This window comes from Lampetra fluviatilis, chromosome 29 (genome assembly GCF_964198595.1).
Source record: "Lampetra fluviatilis chromosome 29, kcLamFluv1.1, whole genome shotgun sequence".
Lineage (NCBI taxonomy): Eukaryota > Metazoa > Chordata > Hyperoartia > Petromyzontiformes > Petromyzontidae > Lampetra > Lampetra fluviatilis.
The window spans coordinates 422,646-447,102 of NC_136303.1; the positions used below are offsets into that span (position 1 = coordinate 422,646).

A 24,457-nucleotide genomic window follows, 5' to 3' on the forward strand; every position below is an offset into this window, starting at 1 on the left:
GGGGTGGAGTTGAGATCGAGGGGGTGGAGCTGAGATCGAGGGGTGGAGTTGAGATCGAGGGGGTGGAGTTGAGATCCAGGGGGTGGAGCTGAGATCGATGGGGTGGAGTTGAGACCGAGGGGGTGGAGTCGGGTGGAGTTGAGCGTCTCTGTGCTGCTCGCGTTGCGCAGTGTGGACGACGATGGCGGGGACGCGGTTCTCGTGTCTCCATGGCGCCTCCCGCCTTCGTCTCTTCTTCGGCTCCCACCTCCTCCTCATCCTCCTCCTCTACTGCCGAGGTGCGAGACCCGGGGATGCGCAGGACAGAGGGAGACACGGGGACACGGGGGAGACAGAGGGAGACACGGGGACACGGGGGAGACAGAGGAAGACACGGGGAGACAGAGGGAGACACGGGGACACGGGGGAGACAGAGGGAGACACGGGGACACGGGGGAGACAGAGGGAGACACGGGGACACGGGGGAGACAGAGGGAGACACGGGGACACGGGGGAGACAGAGGGAGACACGGGGACACGGGGGAGACAGAGGAAGACACGGGGACACGGGGGAGACAGAGGGAGACACGGGGACACGGGGGAGACAGAGGGAGACACGGGGACACGGGGGAGACAGAGGGAGACACGGGGACACGGGGGAGACAGAGGAAGACACGGGGACACGGGGGAGACAGAGGGAGACACGGGGACACGGGGGAGACAGAGGGAGACACGGGGGAGACAGAGGGAGACACGGGGGAGACACGGGGGAGACAGAGGGAGACACGAGGAGGCGCATTTTGAGTGAGACGCGTGGAGACCGTGCGAGAGACACAGGTGGTGGACGCGGGGGGGGGACACACGGGGGAGACACACGGGGGGGACACGGGGGAGACATTGCGTGAGGCGGTGTTAGACGCGGGGACACGGACGCGCGGTGTGAGACGAGATGATGGAGAGACACGGGGACACGGGGGAGACTTCGTTTGATATGGGACAGAAATGTGGGATATCCTGCAACTGGTGACGATGGCGATGATGTTCGTGATCTGATGACGACAATGTTGATGATGGTGTCTCAGTAGTAGCGTCTCAATAGTGGTACAGTATCTGTCTCTAATAGTATGTGTCTCTAATAGTATGTGTCTCTAATAGTATATGTCTCTAATAGTATCTGTCTCAGTAGTATCTGTCTCTAGTAGTATCTGTCTCTATAGTATGTGTATCTAATAGTATCTGTCTCAGTAGTATGTATCTCAGTAGTATCTGTCTCTAATAGTATCTGTCTCTAATCGTATCTGTCTCAGTAGTATGTGTCTCTAATAGTATCTGTCTCAGTAGTATGTATCTCAGTAGTATCTGTCTCTAATAGTATCTGTCTCTAATCGTATCTGTCTCAGTAGTATGTGTCTCTAATAGTATCTGTCTCTAATAGTATGTGTCTCTGTGTCTCAGTCGTAGTGTTATCTCTGTCTCTTGAGTTGTGTGTTGTTCTTGGTCGCACTCATCACCTGGTGGTACACTTGATGACATCACCAGCCTCACCTGTGATGGTGGCGAACAGGGAGGAGGGCGTGGGGAGTGCGGTGATGATGGTGGTGGGTGTGGGTGTGAGGGAAGTGGCTCGTTAATGGTGGTGGTGGGTGTGGGGAGTGCGGTGGTGTTGGTGTGTGGGTGTGAGGGAAGTGGTTCGTTAATGGTGATGGGTGAGGGTGTGGGGAGTGCGGTGATGATGGTGGTGGGTGTGGGTGTGAGGGAAGTGGTTCGTTAATGGTGGTGGTGGGTGAGGATGTGGGGAGTGCGTTGATGGTGTTGGTGTGTGTGTGTGAGAAAAGTGGATCGTTAATGGTGGTGGTGGGTGTGGGGAGTGCGGTGGTGTTGGTGTGTGGGTGTGAGGGAAGTGGTTCGTTAATGGTGATGGGTGAGGGTGTGGGGAGTGCGGTGATGATGGTGTTGGTGTGTGTGTGTGGGGGATGTTGTTCGTGAATGGTGGTGGTGGTGGGTGAGGGTGTGGGGAGTGCGGTGATGATGGTGTTGGTGTGGGGGAAGTTGTTCGTTAATGGTGGTGGTGGGTGAGGGTGTGGGGAGTGCGGTGATGATGGTGTTGGTGTGGGGAGTGCGGTGATGGTGGTGTGTGGGTGTGAGGGAAGTTGTTCGTGAATGGTGCTGGGTGTGGGTGTGAGGGAAGTGGTACAGTATATCTCAGGTTCGAGTTGGCATCGGGATGATTTCTGCTTTAATGGAGGTTAGAGTTTAGACGAGGTTAGATCTAAAAGGTTAGATCTGATTGGGATTCACGTTTTTGCTCACATCTTGTTTACAGACAGCCCTGAGTCAATCGTGGCAATTCCACATTCTTATGGCGGGGGGAAATCTATTATGGGACAAGTGATCCTCGATTTATCGATCCCGCAGCGATGATGGGCCGGTTGAGGCAGCAGCCGTGACTGCAGCACTGTTCGTCCTGTGATGGTACATCGAGGGCTGGCAGTTGGCGTTGATGGACGAGAGTCAATGGTGATGGCCGAGTGGCAGCCAAGCAATGGGACACGCCAGAGAGATAGCGTCCGCCCAGGAGATGGAGCGATTAAATCTCCTCCTGTGCAGGTGCCGAGCGCGGAATTTCGCATCGCAGGATCGTGAGCGATGGTGGTGGTGGTTAATTGGGAAAACCTTCATCCAGCAGTCGATTGGCCATGGCTTGATGTCTTTGCTCGGTAAGTGTTCGGGGTTTCAGGCTATTTTCAGCATTAGGGTCAAGGGTGGGGGCCAGCCTAAGCTCATTCTCGTTTCTAGTTTTGTGCGAAGCGTCCCCATGCATACGAATCGCATTTCACAATCGCAAAGGAACCACGTGGGGTCGAGCCAGACGGTGAACCGCACGAACAAGATGTGTGGTCCTATCACTTTAGAAATTACGCAACCCATTCGTAATAACAGTGTGGTCTTGAATAAAATAAATATACAATTGGCGACTTTTCAGGGCTCGCAGCGCGCGCCGTGAATGAGAGCCGTTGTCTAAAATGCCGCCAGTTGTGGACACGTGTTGAGTCGTCCTCTTGTTGGTTGAGCGCCTCGGCAAACGCACCGGCGGCAACACCAAAAAGAGTGAGGGCCGCGGTGGTTGTGAGATGTTAACTCCTTCGCCGCGGATGCAGGAGGTCGTGGGTTCGATCCCGACCCTGACGCCTGCTGCTGTGTATGTGGAGTTTGCGTGTCTCTCTCGCGCGTGGATGGTTCTCCGGGATTTCCCTGCACAGTAAGAAACGCGCGCTTAGAGTATTTGGCTGTTCTAAAATTCCACATGGTAAGCCGCTTCGTTGAGTTCTCATTTGTGGCCTGGTCGCTTCTAAAAAAGATCCATAGCTCATTGCCTGGTGAATGGAACAAAAGTTTAGTTCAAGCCTAGTTTATTGCTCATTATAATTTGACGTTTTAGCCAATTGATGAATGTTCATACAAGCGTGGAGAAACCGTCGTGCCAGGAGAAACCCGACACGTGCGAGGGCGCAACACGCTATCCCGCACAGATGGGACAGACGGAGCCAGAGCGTGGCTCCTCCCCGACGCCCACGGGGAGTTGCGCAACATCTTTGTGCGATCCACCAACCCTCACTGCGAACTCCACAGCAGTGCTGGAGTACAGGCCACGTGTGTCGCTGCCGTACACGAGCACAGGTGGCTCTGTGCTCGTGTATGGGGTTAGGTATCGTGTCTGATTTGTCACGTGTATCGTTATGGTGAGCCACTACTGCCATGTAGACAGACAGACACTCCCCCCCCTCTCCATGCGGTTGATGTAGAGCAGCAGCTGTAACTTTACATGGAGGCGGTTGAACCAGATGATGGTGTCAGGAGTAGCAGAGCGATGCATCGCTGTGACGATCCCTCCTTCGTATTTGTGAGTCGGGCACTGGGTCGTCGTTACAAGTCCCGTGGCACTCTTCTTGGGGGTGACCACAGTCGCCGCACGCTGTCGGCGAGTTGAGAATTTTCAGTGTTTTGATCATCAGCAAAGTATGGCTGCTGCTGCCGTGGTTTGTGCAGCAGATGCGGTTCAGGGGTTGTGGCCCTTAAGCTCTGCGGATCGAAGCCAGGGAACTCCTGCATTGTCGGTTCTTTCATGTGGAGGAGGAGGAGCAGGTGTTGTTGTTTGTGACTTCTTGTCAACTCCGCTCGGGGGATGGCCACTGCGACAGGGTGCGGTTAGGGATAGGACAAATCTGCATGGGAGCTTGGGTGAAGGGCCTCACCACCTTCTTACAGGGTCCGAGGCACTGCTCCTTAGCGTCAATTCACACGCGAGTGTAAAACTCAGCGGCAGAGTTCGGGTCAAGGTCAGAGGGTGTGAGTCGGCTGGAGAGTAAAGTTCACCTGTAGGCCAGTGACGACTGCATGTAGGGTAGGGTTAGCGCCGTGAGACGTGGTATGGTCATGGATGTGGCCATTGTTTCATCAACGTCAGTCCCCTCACCGAGGAGGAGCCGTGCCACTGCAGAAGCCGAACCGTGCTGCTGACGCCACGCGCAATGATCGAGTCATTAGCCCCCCCCCCGTCTCTGAGCCAGATTTAGAAATCTTGTGCAACCAGAAAATCGCGGTTTGGTGATGGATCTTGGCACGGCAAAGAGTCGGTGTAAACCCCCGGAGCCCATACGGCGAGGGCACACTGCTGGCTCGGATACGGCAGTGGAATCCGGGGATTCGTCAGCTGCGTTGCCGGCTTCTCAGTAGGTAGATTTGGCGTCGTCCTCTGCTTTGCCCGTCCACCATGCCCGAAGATCCACGACGCACGGTGATTGTGGCTATGCAGTCGGACTAGGGACCCACATCTACGGAGAGATGTTCACCAGCATCGCTTCACGCAAGTCTGACTTTGCTGATGAGACACTGAATATCGAAACCGGTCCAACGTCGTTTTTCTTGTGTTACACCTGCGCTATCGAAATTACGCGCTCTCAGAAGGAAGGCCGGGTGGCTAACGGGATGTAAGAAACACGTGCGCACTGTATATTGTTGTGCGTGAAGGGACAGGAGGAGGCGAGTAGTGTGCCGGCTTATTTTGTAGCACGATTCGCCATCCCCCCCCTCCCTTTCCTTGTTGCGTGCCCAAACGATCGCTGTTTCCTATTCTCCTCCATTGTCTCAGTGGCTCGACGGATTCACCCACGCTTCCCCTGCTCGATACAACTCTCTCTCTTGCCCTGTTCTTACGTGAAGCCGAGACTCGCCCTGCGGCGGCGATGACGACGGCGGCAATGACGACCACGATGATGATGGCCGTGTTCCAGACGGCGAGGGCTGCCACAGAGAAACGACGCCTGGCAGTGGCCACTGCCCTGGACCCCCTCGGTGTTTGAGAGGAGGTTGTGAGTCGGTGAACAAATTATCTCGAACATCGTGGGGCGACGGATCAATGGTGCCGCGAGGTTGGTGCACAACAGGAACAGGTGGGGACGACCCACCGGGCCCTAATCGTCGTTTCAAGAAGTTTACGAAGGGAACCCAAGAGACGGATTCTGCTTCAGTTTAATCGCAGGCCTCTGGGGCAGCGCTAGACCGGGGTACAATGTCCTGGGGCTGGACAGGGAAATATGTACACAGCCCGGTTGACAATAATGACCGTGCGTCACGGTCATAATTGACTTAATGGGACAAATTACCCGCAGACAGCTCGATTGGGATTATACACTTGGCGGCAGGGCGGTGGTTACACTCGGTCCGGGGTTCGATTCTTAACTCGGGTGGCCCTCTGTGAAGTTTGCACGTTCTCCGCCTGTTCTGCACAGTGAGAGTGGTGAAGTGGTGAGGGAGGGTTCCCTGTGGGTTCTTGGATTTCCTCTCATAGCTATATAACAAAACCACACACATTGTCTCTGGTATTGACCAAATAACATCCCCAATGTTGAGACGTTTGGTTCTTCCGGTAAAGTCACGTAGGTATACAATACTTTATTTTCTACCCACGTAACTTTACCGAAAAAACCAAAGAGTATGGATTCCTGCAGTCACGAACGCTTCAAATCAAGATTGCAAATTACTTCATTGGAATCACACACGGCACCAACATCAAAGATCCCCCCCCAAAGCCATAACTGACTTTTGGGATACGTGCTGTTAGCGAGCACCTATAAAGGACGGCACGGCACCACGAGGGGGTGGGGGTGGCCAGCATCACGCCCGACGGCCTTTGTCTCCCCAGTGGCGATGTTTACACACCGCACCAGGTACTCATTTAGGTGGTGTCGACCTAGAGGAGGCCCAAGAACTGTTCAGAGAATTGTCACTGGCGTTGACCGTGAGCGGGAGTTGAACTTGGGTCGCACCACCCCTCGGCAGCAACATCGCCCCTTATCAACACCACTGCATCCTGTCACTGTAAAAGAGCGGCATCTCCTTCGTGACGATCGCCCTGCTGCGCATTGAGAACGATGGTGCCACGACCACACGCACCAGAATGCTGTTAACGTCACACGATGACAATGAAATATACTCTCCCTGAGCCTCAAGACATTTTATTTTCCCAGGAGGGTCCTGACTTTCGTGACGTTTGGCTAATGATTTATCTCGAATGGGACCCACCGCGGACACAAGAGGCCTGTAGGCTCAGGCGAGGACCGTGCGCCCTTTGCCCCCATGTTCATTGCCTCCGTTAATCATTGGTGTGTCCTCCGTAGAGCGCTGTTGTCTGTCGCTGTGTCACTCGGCGGTGGCGTGGCAGTGAGCGCTGCGATACGAAACCAGCGACACGAGTTCAGTTCCTGCTCACGGCCAAAAACTGACGAATATCTGAATCGGTCCAGGGTCTCCCCTAGGTCGACTCAGCGTTAAATGAGCACGTGGTACGGTGTATAAACATATGCACTGGGGGAGATAAAGGCGGCCGTGCGTGGTGCTGGCCATCCACACCCATGTGTGCCGTGCCGGGCTTTCATAGGTGGTGTCCGCTAATAGCACTTGCCCCAACAGTCTTTTAAGGCTATTAGGGGGCTCTTTGCCTTTGTGTTTTTTTAAAACAAGTCAACTCCGCCTAAGTAAATAAGCTGTATTTGGTACCTTGTGTAAACATTCGCACTGGGGAGACAAAGGCGGCCAGACGTGATGCTGGCCACACCATCCCTTCGTGCACTGTGCTGGCCTTGACAGGTGCTCGCTACTAATGTCACATGCCCCAACAACCAATGTAGGCTACACGGGGGATCTTTGTCTTCGTGCGTGTGTGTTGGCTTTTTCGCTTAGGCTCAGGGGATCAGAAGGGACAACCCAGGGCATGGCAGGGACAACCCCAGGGGACTCGAGCTGGGGTAGATGGGAGTGTTTGGGTGTGCGTGTGGACATACCTTGTGTGTGGTTGCATGAGTGAATGCTATTGTTTGGTGATGTGTGGGGTGTGCAGTTGTGTTGTGGCTAAAATAGTGCGGTTGTGTAAGTGCTGTGTCATAGGTGTTGTGTCATAGGTGTGTGTTGGGGAGCGGTAGTGTAGCGGTTAGCGCTACGCTGCGCTATGAACCTGGCGAACCGGGTTCGATTCCCGCTCACGGCCAACACCAGTGACGATTATCTGAACCGGTCCCGGGCCTCCCCTAGGTCGACTCAGCCTCAAATGAGTACCTGGTGCGGTGTGTAAACATCGCCACTCCGGAGACAAAGGCGGTTGGGCGTGGTGCTGGCCACTCACCCCCTCGTGTACCGTTCTGGCCTTCATAGGTGCTCGCTAACCGCACTTGCCCCTACAGTCTGTTCAGGCTACACGGGTGATCTTTGTCTTTGCGTGCACGTGAGTGCTGCTGTAATCTCACTAAGAGAGCCCTCGCAAAAGAAAACACTCGGCGCTCCCCCAGTGGGTGGTGGCGGTCGTGTAGAGAGAGGATGGAGGAGCTCCCATACCTGGGCAGCAAAGGGCGGCTCACTCCGGTTTGTGCAGCAGAGGCCTTGCTCTCCTGGATCAGTCAGCCATGCGGGTGGGCATTATCTTTTAATCGGCTGCGTAACGCAGTGCGTGCAGGAAGCTGCCTGACCCTGTCACTCCACTTCTCTCTGTGGACCGCTTTTCCAAACACACGCACCGGCTTGACGCGCTCTGGCCGGCCTGCACACGGTCCGGCCTGCACACGGTCCGGCCTGCACACGGTCCGGCCTGCACACGGTCCAGCCCGGGTGTAACGAGAGTAGATCACGGTGCAAGGAGCTCGCAGATCCTTGAGAGATCCTGACACACAGTCTGTCCCTCTGGCAGGTGGAGCTGCGTGGGCTCAAAGTTGTGCCGAGCCTGGCGCATCACCGCCACTTCTTGACATTTACTGCCACAGAGTTGCGAATGGCGCGGTTTTAAGCATGTGTGGTTGTGTGTGTGTGAATAGTTGTGTCTACGGGGTGGTTGTGTGTGTTGTGGTTGTGAGAGTATTCGTGTGTGTGAAGCAGTTGTGATTGTGTGGTTGCATGTGTTATGGTTGTGATAGTATGTGTGGCTGTGTGTGGTTGTGATAGTGTATGGTTGTAGGATTTTGGTGTGCGATGGTAAATGTGGATTAATGTAGTAATGTGTGGTTGTTTTTGTGGTATGTGGCTGTGTGGTGTAGTTTTGTATGTATGTGGTTGTGCGTGGTGTGTATTTGTGAAAATGTGCGCGTGTCCTCGTGTGAGGATGTGCTCGAGTGTACGTGCGTGTGCGCCTGCAATTATCCTTGGGGCAATTACATTTCATCTGCAAATTGCCGCTCCCATGGTGAGTTCAGTGCAGGGGAGTCTGGGTCGTGCGTGCGGTGTTTACGGAGCGCGTGTAGCGCGTGGTGTTTGTTGTGCAGTGTGTGGGTGGGGTGTTCAGTGTGCGGTGTGTATGCTGAATGAATCCCGTGAGCTGTGTAATTTGTGTCCGTTGTGTGTGTTTTGCGTATGAAGAGATGGGAGTACCCATACTTGACTCCACCACACACGACCTCCCAATCGACTCTGGCATGCTCATTGACGCTGCTGCTGCTGGGTGCACGGAGGAGAGGCGTTGGTTGGAGCGGTGGTGGGGGGTGATTTAAGAAACTTGACCCCATTCTTTCAAATGCCGCGCCGGGAGATGGAATGGAAACGGCGACGCGTGGATCGCAAGTCCAGTGCTGACCGCTAGGACACATTGTCGTCCCTTCACGCAAAACGACGACAACGACAACAACAACCACCACCGCCATCGTCAACAGCATGAGCAGCGCCGTTACCACGTAATGGCACACGAGGAGTAACTTAGTCTAGACGCACTTGTGCGGTGAGGTACACGGCAACGCTGCCGCTGTGTTGACACGCCGACGTGGGCCACGGCCAGTCGCGGGCATTAGTGGCGGGTCACGGCCCAGAGGTCGCCACGGCCATGGAAGTGGCGGCGCCGCTCGCCTCGCCGCAGCTCGCGATCCAGTGGTGGCAGCGGCCCAGGAAGCGTGCCGACGTCGCGCCGATGTTGGCACGCGGTGGGAACCGTTTTGACCAACGTTGGCCCAACAACGTTCCGCGTTTACTGGGACGGTGGATTTGTCCCTGGAGGTTGACTCTCACAGTCCCATCATCACCGCCATCGTCGTCGCCAGTGATGATTTTATGAAATGGTCTTGAGCTTCTGCTGGGTCCACTCGGCCTCTAATTAGTGCCTGGCGCGGTGTGTAAACATCACGAGGGAGACAAAGGCGGTCGGGCGTGGTGCTGGCCACCAACCCCCTCGTGTGCCGTTCCTGCGTTCATAGGTGCTCGCTAACAGCACTTGCCCCGGCAGTCTGGTAATGGCTTTGTATTTGTTGTGTAAATAGTGTGTGCATATGTCATTTAGGTGTGTTAATTGTTAGTGTAAAGTGTTGTGCAGTTGTGTATGAGTTGTGTAAATACTTCTTACAATGTGTTGTCGGTATAGTGTGTATGTTGTGTGTTCCGTACACTGTTTTCAACATCATCTTAAAACAATCAACAAGGAGGGGCCCTCATCCAGCAGTGGATAGACTCTGGCCGCATGCACGTGACACTGGTACAGGATGAGGGGACAAAAACACACCCGCACTGTACAGGGAACACCCCGCCCTGTGCAATCCTGCACACCGGCCACACCCTCACCACCACCACAACACAACACTCTTCAAAATCACCACAACACCCTCACCACCACAACTCTCTCACCACCACCGCAACACCCTCACCCTCACCACCACAACACCCTCACCACCACCACAACACCCTCACCACCACCACAACACCCTCACCACCACCACAACACCCTCACCACCACCACAACACCCTCACCACCACCACAACACTCTCATAATCACCACAACACCCTCACAATCACCACAACACCTTCACCACAACCACAACTCTCTCGCCACCACCACCACAACACCCTCACCACCACCACAACACCTTCACCACCCTCACCACCACAAGACCCTCCTCCTCTTCACATCCTCCTCTTGTTGATTACGTCTGCACTCAAACCACACCCATCACAACGCCCTCCTCTTCCTGATTACATCTGTTGGCATTTAAACCTCATTATGAGTCTCAGCGTCACCACCATCATCATTATTATGACCACTGCTGTCGAGTTCAAATCCTGGTCAGCAGCGGGGGGGGGGGGGGCGTTGACTCGGCCCATCATTCCTCCCTCCGGGATCGATAAATCGAGCACCACTTTGCGGGGAAGTCAACAACAGTGATTGTCCTGTGGATAAACTCACCCCTGCCACAGGAGGTGAGCAGCAGGAATCTCTCCGTTTGAATCATCGCTCGCCTCTCCAGCACGGCCACGCGTCTCCTCTCCGTGTCTCCTCCCCGTGTCTTGGCCGGCCCGCGTGCTACGTTCATGACGTCGCACACCCTACGGCGGGGTGACCCCACGCGCTCGCTAACCCCACGCGCTCGCTAACCCCACGCGATCGCTCATCCAACCTTCCCGCGTCATCCGCCCTCGCCTCGGTCCGCGGCGAGTCGGATACGCCACGCTGGACCGCGCCGCTCGTCCGCTTGACGCATCCTGCATCATTCTCAACAACACTCTTCCTGATCATCGTCGTCATCGTCGTCGCGCCCCGAGGGTGGCGTGAACCTTCTTACGAGAGTTTGGACGTCGGACTTGCCCCACTGTGGCATTCCATTCCACCCATAGCCCCCCCCCCCCCGTGGCCCAGTATCTTAAAAACTCGCAAGGAGTGATTTCCTGCTGCCCAAACGAGCCACGCCGATGCTTTTGTGCTCGTCCTTTGTCTACAGCCCGCCCGCAGAGCCAGTGGCTGGAAGTTCCACTTTCCTGTGGTAGGAACGTAGCCGTCAAGGGCAACCGCTGTTCACTTGCCCACAAAACGGTACCGATTTCATTGGCCACGGAGGGATTCTACAGCCACAGGTTGGTTGAGGAAGGTTACCCGGGCCGATTGAGATATTGCCTCGACCGTCAGCCTTTCGGGTGGGAATTGAACTCGGGTATCTTGGTTTGTAGCGCTCGGTCAGTCAAGTTTGGATAAGGCACCTTGAGCCTTGGAAGCTCTCATGGGGTGGCAGTCCGGTAGTCCCACGGAGCGTTGGGAGGAGGTGGCGGCAGCGATTCCACGATGATCGCATCGTCCGTTAGAATTTTTCCTAATCGTTGAATTTGACCACAATATTTAGGAAATAACATGACGTTGGAATTAAACAAATGTGATTGTCCGTGAAATTAGTGCTTCACAAATGACGTTGCGAGTTCGTGGTTTGTCGAGTTATATAATTATTTGTGGCGGAATTGACGGCGTGTGTGGGGTCAGTGGCGCATGTTGCTAATCCTAAACGATGATCCTCATCGCTAACCCTGAACGCTCATTAAAAGTAATGATAACATTCTAGATTTGAAGCTTTCGTGACTGCAAGGAATCATATTCTTAGGTTTTTTCGGTAAAGTCACGTAGGTAAAACATCAAAATTAATGAAAATAAAATAAAATAAAACAAAAAATCACGACGTTTCGGAGGCAACACAAGTCTCCGTCATCAGGTGGGACCGTCACAGCCGAATTAGCTGCATCAAGTGAGGCAATAATTCAAGATGTAATCCCTTATAAGCAAGTTGAAGGGGGGAGGAGAGGGGGGGGGGGAGCTCATCAGAATGTTAGTACAACGCATCGGGAGGGGGGCCAAAAAAATGGAACGGCGGCTTGGACGCGGTTGCTGCTGCACACGCCAATACAATGGACAGAGAGGGGGAGGGGAGGTCTGATACACATGATAGACAAAAGAACGAAAATGCCCATGTTTATACCAATGCTGGCTGAACAATGAAGAGGGTACTGTTAAAAAACAACTGGGGATGTTAACACTCGGTAAAGCAAAGTAAAATAGTGCCTGTCAGATAAGATGGTCCAAAAAAGTGTAATTAAGTCTTTTTTGCGTGGTTGATAACATCTTTCCAATGATTACTAAGTTTGTACCCATCATCACGGTTGAAATTATGTCTGTGTTTGTATATTTGTATGGCTTCGTGTACAAACCTTTGATGGTAGCCGGGAGGTTTGCAGAGAACTTTGGTCTCGGAAAAGACAATTTCATGAGAGCCCACCGAGTTGTAGCAATGATCGGCAACGGCAGAAGAATCAGTTCTGCCGTGTTTCAGATCTGACTTGTGCTCGCGGACACGATCAGAAACATGACGTTTCGTTTCTCCAATGTAGCAATCACCACAAATGCAACTCAATTTGTAGACTCCAGGATACTGTAAGTCAGGAACGACATCCTTCACAGATGGAATCAGATCACGGATTTTATGCACTGTACTGAATCGGACTTGGATCTTATGTTTGTTTAGAATTTTGGAGATCTTTTTGGTCACGCCTGCTATGTATGGTAACGTGATGGTTTTGGTCGGAGTTTCATGTGGCTGTTTCTGTGTGGTGGGAGAGACAGCTTGGCGGATAGTACGGTCAGAGTATCCGTTCATCCTGAGGGCCCGATGTACATGTCTTAATTCACCGGTCAGGTGGTGTTTGTCAGAAATCCCATGGGCTCTGTGATATAGCGTTTTGATGAGAGAATTATTTTGAGATGGGTGGTGGTGGGAATCCGGTTTCAAGTAGGAATCTGTGTGGGTGGCTTTCCTGTAGACAGAATGTCCCAAGGATCCGTCAGGCCTCCTCTCAAACAGAATATCCAAGAATGGTAGTTTACCGTCTTTCTCCACTTCCATGGTGAATCTGATGGATGGGTGTCTAGAATTGATGTGGTCCAAGAAGTGGTTCAATGCTGGGAGGCCATGTGGCCAGATGACGAAAGTGTCATCCACATACCTCTTCCACAGGGAAGGACGCAGGGTGGATGTCTGGATCAACATGTTCATGGAAAAGTTTGAATCAGACGCCATCCAGACATCCACCCTGCGTCCTTCCCTGTGGAAGAGGTATGTGGATGCCACTTTCGTCATCTGGCCACATGGCCTCCCAGCATTGAACCACTTCTTGGACCACATCAATTCTAGACACCCATCCATCAGATTCACCATGGAAGTGGAGAAAGACGGTAAACTACCATTCTTGGATATTCTGTTTGAGAGGAGGCCTGACGGATCCTTGGGACATTCTGTCTACAGGAAAGCCACCCACACAGATTCCTACTTGAAACCGGATTCCCACCACCACCCATCTCAAAAGAATTCTCTCATCAAAACGCTATATCACAGAGCCCATGGCATTTCTGACAAACACCACCTGACCGGTGAATTAAGACATGTACATCGGGCCCTCAGGATGAACGGATACTCTGACCGTACTATCCGCCAAGCTGTCTCTCCCACCACACAGAAACAGCCACATGAAACTCCGACCAAAACCATCACGTTACCATACATAGCAGGCGTAACCAAAAAGATCTCCAAAATTCTAAACAAAAATAAGATCCAAGTCCGATTCAGTACAGTGCATAAAATCCGTGACCTGATTCCATCTGTGAAGGATGTCGTTCCTGACTTACAGTATCCTGGAGTCTACAAATTGAGTTGCATTTGTGGTGATTGCTACATTGGAGAAACGAAACGTCATGTTTCTGATCGTGTCCGCGAGCACAAGTCAGATCTGAAACACGGCAGAACTGATTCTTCTGCCGTTGCCGATCATTGCTACAACTCGGTGGGCTCTCATGAAATTGTCTTTTCCGAGACCAAGGTTCTCTGCAAACCTCCCGGCTACCATCAAAGGTTTGTACACGAAGCCATACAAATATACAAACACAGACATAATTTCAATCGTGATGATGGGTACAAACTTAGTAATCATTGGAAAGATGTTATCAACCACGCAAAAAAGACTTAATTACACTTTTTTGGACCATCTTATCTGACAGGCACCATTTTACTTTACTTTACCGAGTGTTAACATCCCCAGTTGTTTTTTAACAGTACCCTCTTCATTGTTCAGCCAGCATTGGTATAAACATGGGCATTTTCGTTCTTTTGTCTATCATGTGTATCAGACCTCCCCTCCCCCTCTCTGTCCATTGTGTTGGCGTGTGCAGCAGCAACCGCGTCTAGGGGTCGGCACGGTTTGAACCGACTCAAACTGGTTTCAAATTGAGCAATCCAAACCAAACCAGCGACGACTGAACCAAACCAAACCAAAACCAAACCAAACTAAGCTAAACCAAACCTCTTAAGTTGGCTTGAACCAAACTAGTTTGAGCCGGTTCCACCCTGTCCGAGCCAAACCGAGTCGGTTTTCGTAGCCCCAAACCAAACCGAACCAGTTCAAACAGAGCCAAACCAAACCGATTTGGTTCGGTTCAAACCGCGGTTTGGTGGTTTGAGCCAAACCGTGCCGACCCCTAACCGCGTCCAAGCCGTCGTTCAATTTTTTGGTCCCCTCCCCCTCCCGATGCGTTGTACTAACATTCTGATGAGCCCCCCCTCTCCTCCCCCCTTCAACTTGCTTATAAGGGATTACGTCTTGAATCATTGCCTCACTTGATGCAGCTAATTCGGCTGTGACGGTCCCACCTGATGACGGAGACTTGTGTTGCCTCCGAAACGTCGTGATTTTTTGTTTTATTTTATTTTATTTTCATTAATTTTGATGTTTTACCTACGTGACTTTACCGGAAAAAACCTAAGAATATAATGATAACATCTTCTTCAACTTCTGGGAAGTGATTTTGGGGTTAGGCCGTGCACAGCGGTCTGGCCCAACGTTTGTCGCAAAGCCTCCACCTCCCAACGCAGGCAAAATAAAATTGTCATCTTATCGTGGAATTTAATAGCACGTCGTATCGGGACATGATATCACGGAAGCTCTCACGCCAACCGCTGTGCCGCCGCCCACACTGCCCAGTAGCCACAGTGGCTGTGATTTAGCCAGGAAGCTGCACGGAATGCGAGCGCTATCTTCAGGACGTGAATCCGTTTCCTTGCGGAGCGCTTGCGCAATCAGCGGGAGGAAACAAGATGTGTGCGGAGGGAGCTTTGTACATCACAGAATGGTCACGACCAACAACAACAACCGCCATTCGCCACTAAGTGGCGGTGACGTCACCACGGCGCTTGTGCCAGGCCATGTGCACGTTGAGGGCACGTGAAGTGTCGAACGCCCTCTGGCAGGGTGTTCACGACCATCACCTTGCTGTCCTGCACAACGGCGCATATCTGACTGTCGCTTATCCGCCTCGACCAATGAAGTCCCTCGGAAGGGCCTCCCCTGCCCGTGGGAGGTCTGGAGAGGCCCTTTCCAGTCGAGGGTGCTTTGGCCTACTCTTCCGCGCTGTGGCCTTGGGAGGTTTGGGAGTTACCGATGCTTGACGGCCATCCGCCACACGATACCTTCCGATCGTAGATTAACCGCAGCGGTACCGCGTTTGCCCCGCTGGGTGCACGGAGGCGGCGGGCAGGGGATTTCAGAAACCCGCCCCCGGTCGTTTAAACCGCGGCGCGCCACGAGACGGCCGTGGATTGCGAGCCCGGTGCGCCGCTGGCCCTCGCCGCTGGCCCTCGCCGCTGGCCCTCGCCGCTGCCCGTTTTTCTGAGGAAATGATCCCAAACAAGCGCCGTGTTTCTTCTTGCCCCTCGGAATGTGCGGCGTGGGAGGGGCGGGCTGCTTACCGCACGACGCTGACCACCTCGCTGTGCTGCCCGACCGTAAAAGGTGTAAGTGTTGTGGCGACATCGGCCCGGAGGAGCCGTGTCTGGGCTAGTCCGGGTGGTATGCGTCGCGTGGGTCAGGCATGTGTGCGGACTACGTGGGGACCAGAGGAAGAGCAAAGCAGGTGACAGCTGTGAGGTGTGTGCAGGTGGGGGGTGGGAGACCTGGGCAGGTGGGGGGTGGGAGACCTGGGCAGGTGGGGGGTGGGAGACCTGGGGAGGTGGGGGGTGAGAGACCTGGGCAGGTGGGGGGTGAGAGACCTGGGCAGGTGGGGGGTGGGAGACCTGGGCAGGTGGGGGGTGAGAGACCTGGGCAGGTGGGGGGTGGGAGCCTCGTTACAGGTGAGGTGCTGTGCGTGCAGGTGAGGTGGCCGCCATGAAGGTGTACGTGTCCGGGGAGGTGGAGGTGACGAACGGCACGGAGGCGCGCATCCCCTGTACCTACAAGAGCAGCAGCCCCATCGGCAGCGGCTTCTTCATCATGTGGACCTTCAAACCCGCGATGGGGGGCGCCACGGAGAACGTGAGTCGCGCACCCCCCGGCACGGCTGCACTCGCCTGCAAAGATAAAGATCCCCGTATAACAGACTGTCGGAGCAAGTGCTGTTAGCGAGCACCTATGACGGCACACGAGGGGGTAGGTGGCCAGCACCACACTCGGCCGCACTTGACTCCTCGGTGGCGACGTTTACACACCGCGACAGGTAGTACTCATTTGAGGCTCAGCCGACCTAGTGGAGGACTCGGACCGGTTCAGATAATTGCCACTGGTGTTGGCCGTGAGCGGGTTCGGTGTCCTGGAGTGTTGTCAGGTGAGTGCAGGTGATGTCCGGTGATCTCTGCTCCACACAGCAGAGGGCAGCTCTTTCCCTCGCGCTCTACTGCAGGCAGCGATGAAGTACTCCGGATCCGTCGATTGTTTCATTCCGCACCTCCGATTCGCACGGTTGGCTATGTACGGTGCGAAAGAAGTTCATCATAGTACATTCTCAGAGCCAAATCGAGTGCAGAAGGAAGTTTGATGTGATGGGTGCTGGGGTGGCCTCGCACAGCGTCAGAGCGTGTGGGTCAGGCACCGGCGCAAGCGCTGGCCCCTTGGGGCCCCACCCCGTGCACACAGATCCTCGCCGCCGCACACCGATTCTCACAGGGTCATTACGGGGTCGTTACGGGTTTGTGGTCTCGGGTTTCCATTCGGGGCTAGGTTCGTGGTTAAGATGAGGGGCGGTGTTAGCACTCACGTTCCTTGGGTGACATTGCCGTTGTTTGGCGACGGTGCCGCCCCGTCGATCGCGCAGATCCTGACGTACTCGGGCGGCAAGCCGTACCCGACGGGGTCGCGCTTCATGAGCCGCCTCACTCTGTGGGGCAACGCGGAGAGCGGCGACGCCACCATCTCCCTGCGCGACACCAAGTTCACCGACAACGGCACCTTCACCTGCAACGTGCAGAACCCGCCCGACGTGGGCGGCCAGGCGGGCCACACGGAGCTGCGCGTCGTTCTCTCCAGTGACCGCTCGCACTCACCCCTACTCACCTCACACTCACCCCTACTCACCTCGCACTCACCCCTACTCACCTCGCACTCACCCCTACTCACCTCGCACTCACCCCTACTCACCTCGCACTCACCCCTACTCACCTCGCACTCACCCCTACTCACCTCGCACTCACCCCTACTCACCTCGCACTCACCCCTACTCACCTCGCACTCACCCCTACTCACCTCGCACTCACCCCTACTCACCTCGCACTCACCCCTACTCACCTCGCACTCACCCCTACTCACCTCGCACTCACCCCTACTCACCTCGCACTCACCCCTACTCACCTCGCACTCACCCCTACTCACCTCGAACTCACCCCTACTCACCTCGCACTCACCCCTACTCACCTCGCACTCACCCCTACTCACCTCGCACTCACCCCTACTCACCTCGCACTCACCCCTACTCACCTCGCACTCACCCCTACTCACCTCGCACTCACCCCTACTCACCTCGCACTCGCACCTACTCACCTCGCACTCGCACCTACTCACCTCGCACTCGCACCTACTCACCTCGCACTCGCCCCTACTCACCTCGCACTCGCCCCTACTCACCTCGCACTCGCCCCTACTCACCTCGCACTCGCCCCTACTCACCTCGCACTCGCCCCTACTCACCTCGCACTCGCCCCTACTCACCTCGCACTCGCCCCTACTCACCTCGCACTCGCCCCTACTCACCTCGCACTCGCCCCTACTCACCTCGCACTCGCCCCTACTCACCTCGCACTCGCCCCTACTCACCTCGCACTCGCCCCTACTCACCTCGCACTCGCCCCTACTCACCTCGCACTCGCCCCTACTCACCTCGCACTCGCCCCTACTCACCTCGCACTCGCCCCTACTCACCTCGCACTCGCCCCTACTCACCTCGCACTCGCCCCTACTCACCTCGCACTCGCCCCTACTCACCTCGCACTCGCCCTTACTCACCTCGCACTCGCCCCTACTCACCTCGCACTCGCCCCTACTCACCTCGCACTCGCCCCTACTCACCTCGCACTCGCCCCTATCACCTCGCACTCGCCCCTACTCACCTCGCACTCGCCCCTACTCACCTCGCACTCGCCCCTACTCACCTCGCACTCGCCCCTACTCACCTCGCACTCGTCCCTACTCACCTCGCACTCGTCCCCACTCACCCCTACTCACCTCGCACTCACCCCTACTCACCTCGCACTCACCCCTACTCACCTCGCACTCACCCTTACTCACCTCGCACTCACCCCTACTCACCTCGCACTCACCCCTACTCACCTCGCACTCACCCCTACTCACCTCGCACTCACCCACTCACCCCCCCCCCCCCCCGCTTGCACTCACCCCCACCCACTCGCACCCCCACCCACTCGCACTCACCCCCACCCACTCGCACCCCCACCCACTCACACTCACCCCCCACTCACACTCACCCCCCCTCCCACCGCTCGCACTCACCCCCCACTCGCACTCACCCCCCCCCCCCCGCTCGCACTCACCCCTACTCACCTCGCACTCACCCCTAGCTCGAACTCACCCCCCACTCGCACTCACCCCCACCCACTCGCACTCACCCCCACCCAATTGCACCTCCCCCCCCACTCACACTCACCCACCACTCACACCCCCCCCCACCGCTTACACTCACCCCCCACTCGCACTCACCCCCACCCACTCGCACTCATCCCCACCCACTCGCACTCACCCACTCACTCACCCCCTGCTTGCTCTCATGCCCTCGCACTCACCCACTCACCCCCCCCACCCCCCGCTCACACTCACCCATCGCTCCCCCACCTGCACGCGCTTGCTGCCACTGAACTGCACTGATCCACACTCAACTGCACGCTCACCCGCACAGACCTAACAAGAGTAGCAGCAGCAAACCTCGCTCGCAGGCATGCATCTGCTAAAGCTCACACCAGCTCACTCACCTGCTCCCACCCTGAATGCACGTGCACTCACTAGCACGCGATCTAAATTCACGTGCGTGCTTGTGCGTGCGTGTTGCCTCGTGTGCGCGTGCTCGTGTGTGTGTGCGCGTGCTCGTGTGTGAGTGCGAGCAGGAACGCTCTCGGAGGGGAAGCTCGTGGGCATGGTGATCGGGGGTCTGGCCGGGGTGGTGATGCTCACCGTCATCATCGCCGCCATCGCCATGGTCTGCAAGAAATATCGCCGGGGTGGCTACCGCGACAAGGCAGCCACCACGCGGTGAGCGCACGCACACCAACACCGGTGACTGTTATCCGAACTGGTCCCGGGCCTCCCCCTAGGTCGACTCGGCCTCAAATGAGTACCTGGGAGACAAAGGTGGCCAGACAAAGGCAGCCAGTCTCGTGAACAGCACTTGCCCCACAACAGTCTATTGAGGCTATATGGGGGATCTTTTTCTGTGTGCGTCCAGGTCCCCGCAGGACACGCTGCTCACCGAGAAACCGTTTCGGCACGACGAGGAACGCGACCTGCACCCTCCCACCCCACCCAACGGGCAGCGGGTGAGGACGCGTCGCTCGCTCGCCACGTACACTCACCATCACATGTACTCGCCGCTCATCATACACTGCATACATACACACTACTCATTCACCACGTGTACTCATCACGTGCGGTTTACGGTGTGCGTGTACGGTGCGTGTGCGCTGTGTGTGGTGCGTGCATACGTGCGGTGTGTGTGTGTTTGTGCGTTCAGGTCGTCTACGCGTCCCTGGAGAATCTACCGCCAGGCAAACATCCGTCGGCACCTCCCTCGGTGGAGTATGCGACCGTGAAGCCTCTCGCAGCCTCCGTGGCATAACCACACCGCTCGCCACACCACACCGCTCGCCACACCACGCCACTCGCCACACAACTCACTCGAACACTCACCACCCCACTGCCCACACTGCTCACCACACCACATGTTTTCTATGAGTTTTGATTCAAAGTGTACAGAGCTGACTTCATACACACAATGCTTACCTTACACACCACCGGGCACACTGTTTCCTCTCGGTCCAGCCCAATAAACGTGGAATGTTGGGCCAACGTTGGATATTTACCCGCAGTGTGTGTGTCTCGCACACCCGGCGAACATAACAACACAAAGTGTTAAACCTCCACTGTTACCCGAACCCATGATATCACTACCCCTGGTCTATACACCTGGTATCCCCATACAACTGGTATCCCTCCTACCCCTGATATCTCAACCCCTGATGGCTCAACACGTGATCAATCTGCACCTTACATCCCCACAATGAAATCTCTACCCCCACCTCCTCAATATGTTCCCCGAGGCCGTCGTGACCACTGTATATGGGACTGTCAGACAGAACGTCCCCTGAATATAGATCTTCTGTTGATAAGAGAATAATGTCATTGTACAATGTTATACGTCATTGTTTCATTTTTATAATTTACTGTTGAGTTGTTTGTTTTCTAAGAGTCTTGATTCTAAGTGTACAGAGCCGACTAGCCGGTTGGCGGGAGTGCGGCAGGAGTGTCGCTTCCGCGCAGCCGGTGCCTTGTGACCACCATGACCTCTGAACTCTAACCCTCTGAACTCTAACCCTCGCCCCTTGCCATTTCCTAATCCGTAGCGTGACCTTGTTTTAAGGGGGCGGGGGGGGGGGCACGACGCAGTGAACGTTAAACTCTAAAGCGAGCGTAGAGCACGACAGGGAGAGTGAGTGCCGAGGCGATCTCTGCTCTCTCTCTCTCGGGGCGCTGGGTGTGAGAGAAGCCACGGTGCCCATTGCCGAACCGTACTGTACTCACTTTCGTACCGACGCGTTGTAACCTTAAGCTGTAACGAAGGGGGGGGGGCGCTCATCCCAGCCCCTCCTCCCCTCCCCGACGCCTCGGCACTGTCCAAGTCTCGACATTTCATTTTGCTGGGAGATCTCTCCGCCTAATTTTGAGGAGTTGCCGTGTCCAGATTCTGGAATTTCTTCGGAAACTTTGCGGCGCCAACGGAGGAGAGACACCAGACCCCGTGGGGCCAATGGCAAGGTCTCCTTTTTCTTCCTCCCACACACCCCGGCAGCCTTCACCCTTGTCGCATGCGGAGGCAGACAGGTCCCAGTCTCCTCTCACGGCCAGACAGAACGTGCTACGACATGGCAGCGATGTTGTAGGTTTTAATTAAGATGTCCCCTGTAATTGCCGAGCAAACGAGAGTGTTACGAAATGTGACTGGTGAAATGGCGAGAACCCTCGCGACCCACCATAGAGCGATGACTAGCTTGTTATATTTCACATTCACTTTGCTTTACAATCCATCTCCTCTTTGGAAATCTGGGTTCGCACTGCAATCGTAGGCTGCCAGATTTACGATACATTTAGAGATCACTCTCTGTCCTCTGGTCCCCGGTTCTCATGTCACTGGGCAGCCACCAGCTGATATTGGCCCCCACCATAGACGAAGCTGGCAACATCCTTCTTTGTGATGCGATATTCCTCGTCGTATGGGCAACCCCGTTACAGTGGCGACGAGCGCGACGTGAGGTTCGTGAGTGCGGGTGGTGCAGGGGAAAGGCGTCGGTGTCGCGTGTGCGGGCAGCCCTGGGGCCGGTCTCGTGTCCAAGTCTTCATTGTGGGCACAGCGGCACAGCTGAGGTCGCCACCCGTCATTTTGTTGAGGCAGCCGCCATCCTAGGAAATCAAAGTCGTCTTCGAGCATTAATCGTCCTGGAATTTAGTCAGTTGCATGTAAATAAGACCTAATATAACATTACACAAGACAACGCATTCACACAGAGTTCTCCCCTCTGCCAGCGTGGTGAGAGATTCTTCCCACAAGAGGCCCCATTCTTGTTGTACTACAGAGGTGGCAACGCTCGCGAAGGCCTAGGCTTTCCTGTCGGGAAGTTGGGAGGATGGCGGCCTGCTGCTGTCCATCCTGATGACCTCTGGGTCACCACGCGAGGGATTGCCACCTGTCTCGGAATTGGCATCTGTTTTTGGGTGGCGGGAATTTGTACCGAAATGTGGTGGTACTGTGTTGAACTTGTTACGGTTTTGACAGACCCAGACTGACGGAGCAACATGTCCGGGTCTGGTCTATATCATGTACATTGTGGCGACCCTCGCCTCACCTCGCCCTCGGTGGGGACCCGTCAATGTCTTTCCTTCACCTCACGGGGGAAAACCTCCAGCTTCGACCAATCTCCTCGCGACCCTCCGCATGGCCCTCTCCCTAACCCTGGAGTGCTAGAGCTGGGTGTCTGCTGATGATTGGAGGGATCTGGGTTTGGTGTCTTAGCGGCAGTCAGTCTGTCCCTTGTGTTCCTGAGATGATTTGACGCCTGTTTGTCTTCCAATAAAATATATATTTTATGCTAAATTTGACTGGAGTTGTAAACGCTTGTTATATTTCACGTACGCCAGCATAACGAACACAACGGGACGGTGAGATCGGCTCGTGCGAAGGTGCTAGGTGGATTGTGCGTTTGAATTTATGCTGCCAGACGGGAAGAAGAAGAATACATGGATTAGCGAACATTCACACGTTATGTAGACTTCATCACATTGTTAAAGAAAGGTGAGTGGGCTCGGGCAGGACGTGTTACGGCTTCAATGAACGATGGCCGGTGATCGAGACTAACGACGAGTGCCAGGCAGAGGAGGCGACACGCCCGGGGGGGACATCCACCGTGGAGATGGAGCGATTACATCTGCTTGTGTGCCAGAGCGAAGTGGATTGTTGCATAATGATGCTGTGAGAGATGCTGATGGCATGGGGAGGGAGGGTGTCATGCTTCAGTTGATAGACGGATCATGATTATGGCAACACTCCAGTTGTGAGGTGTGTCAAACCGCCAAGCTGTGAGTTTATCGATCTCACCCACTCGGTGCATCATGCAATGTTCGCTATTCTACATTATTAATATTCACAGCCATCCATTAAAATCAACGGCTTGGCACCACGTCCTGGTGATTTGTCGTCATGGGTGAGAAGGCTTCACCCAGCAGTGGACAATATCGGTAACAAGCAGGCCAGTCGCCCGCCTTCCCAAACCTGTCCCCATAATACAAAGTAAGTTGTTCACGTCCCATCATCCGCACAGCTTCCTCGGGGCCCATCATTTCATCGTTCTTGGTTCACAAGCAAAACGTTCGACCGGTTTCAATCCTCAGTGTCCCGTCAACAGAGTCGGGCTTCCTTGAACCCATGCTGGCGAGCTGCCTGATGTTTATTAGGAAAGGGGGGGGGGTCTCTCTGTGTTAGATATGGGTCATTGTTCAACTCAAAACTCTAATCCACAACTACTCTGATGAACAAAGGGACGTACATTAATTAATGACAGGGGTACAACCGATTAACTCTGATCCTATCGGGAACAGTGCGAGGATTTTGCCACGTGAATCACTGCATTGCAGTAAAGCTCGCTGGTGTTTATATTAATCCCAAGGTGGTTTAATGAATGAACCAGGACGACAATGGGGATCGGTTAATGAGCGTCTCATCGGATTTGTCGACAGCCTCCCCACGGCCTGGTGGTGGTGCTAGGCCGTTGGGGGAGGGGGGGGGCTATGAATAAATTAATTATTTGTGGGGGACAATCGGAGCCGTTGACTCTGAGAAAACAGAAGAGGGGGAGATGTGGACAACAGGCATCCTGAGATGGGAGACGAGAGATGCAGATGAGGCAGAGGTTCCGTAGAAGTGTCGAGATATCTCGACGAGAGATGCTTCGTGAGATGAGATGGTACCGACGTCGTGAGAGAAGCGTCGTAGAGTAAAGACGGAGATGTCGTGCGAGTGAAGAAGAGACGTCGACGAGACGCTGAGGTGCATGCCAGGAGCGCGTTCACGTTGTTTTCACGACATGTTTATGACGATCTGAAATCGAGCTTTTATTC

The 24,457-nt window shown here is 54.8% G+C and overlaps 1 protein-coding gene across 2 annotated transcripts; it reads left to right on the plus strand.

Annotated features, from left to right (window-relative positions):
• Positions 1-101: 101 nt before the first annotated feature.
• LOC144942905 (myelin protein zero-like protein 2) lies at positions 102-22,942 on the plus strand. 2 transcript variants are annotated; one of them, XM_078869910.1, is made up of 6 exons: positions 102-278; positions 16,449-16,609; positions 17,385-17,595; positions 19,672-19,825; positions 20,019-20,109; positions 20,304-22,942. In XM_078869910.1, the coding sequence occupies exons 1-6, from the start codon at positions 182-184 to the stop codon at positions 20,406-20,408; spliced, it is 819 nt and encodes a 272-aa protein (XP_078726036.1). In that variant the 5' UTR covers positions 102-181; the 3' UTR covers positions 20,409-22,942. The 2 variants fall into 2 exon arrangements, with proteins under 2 accessions (XP_078726036.1, XP_078726037.1); XM_078869911.1 differs by having other exon boundaries at positions 19,681-19,825.
• Positions 22,943-24,457: the final 1,515 nt, after the last annotated feature.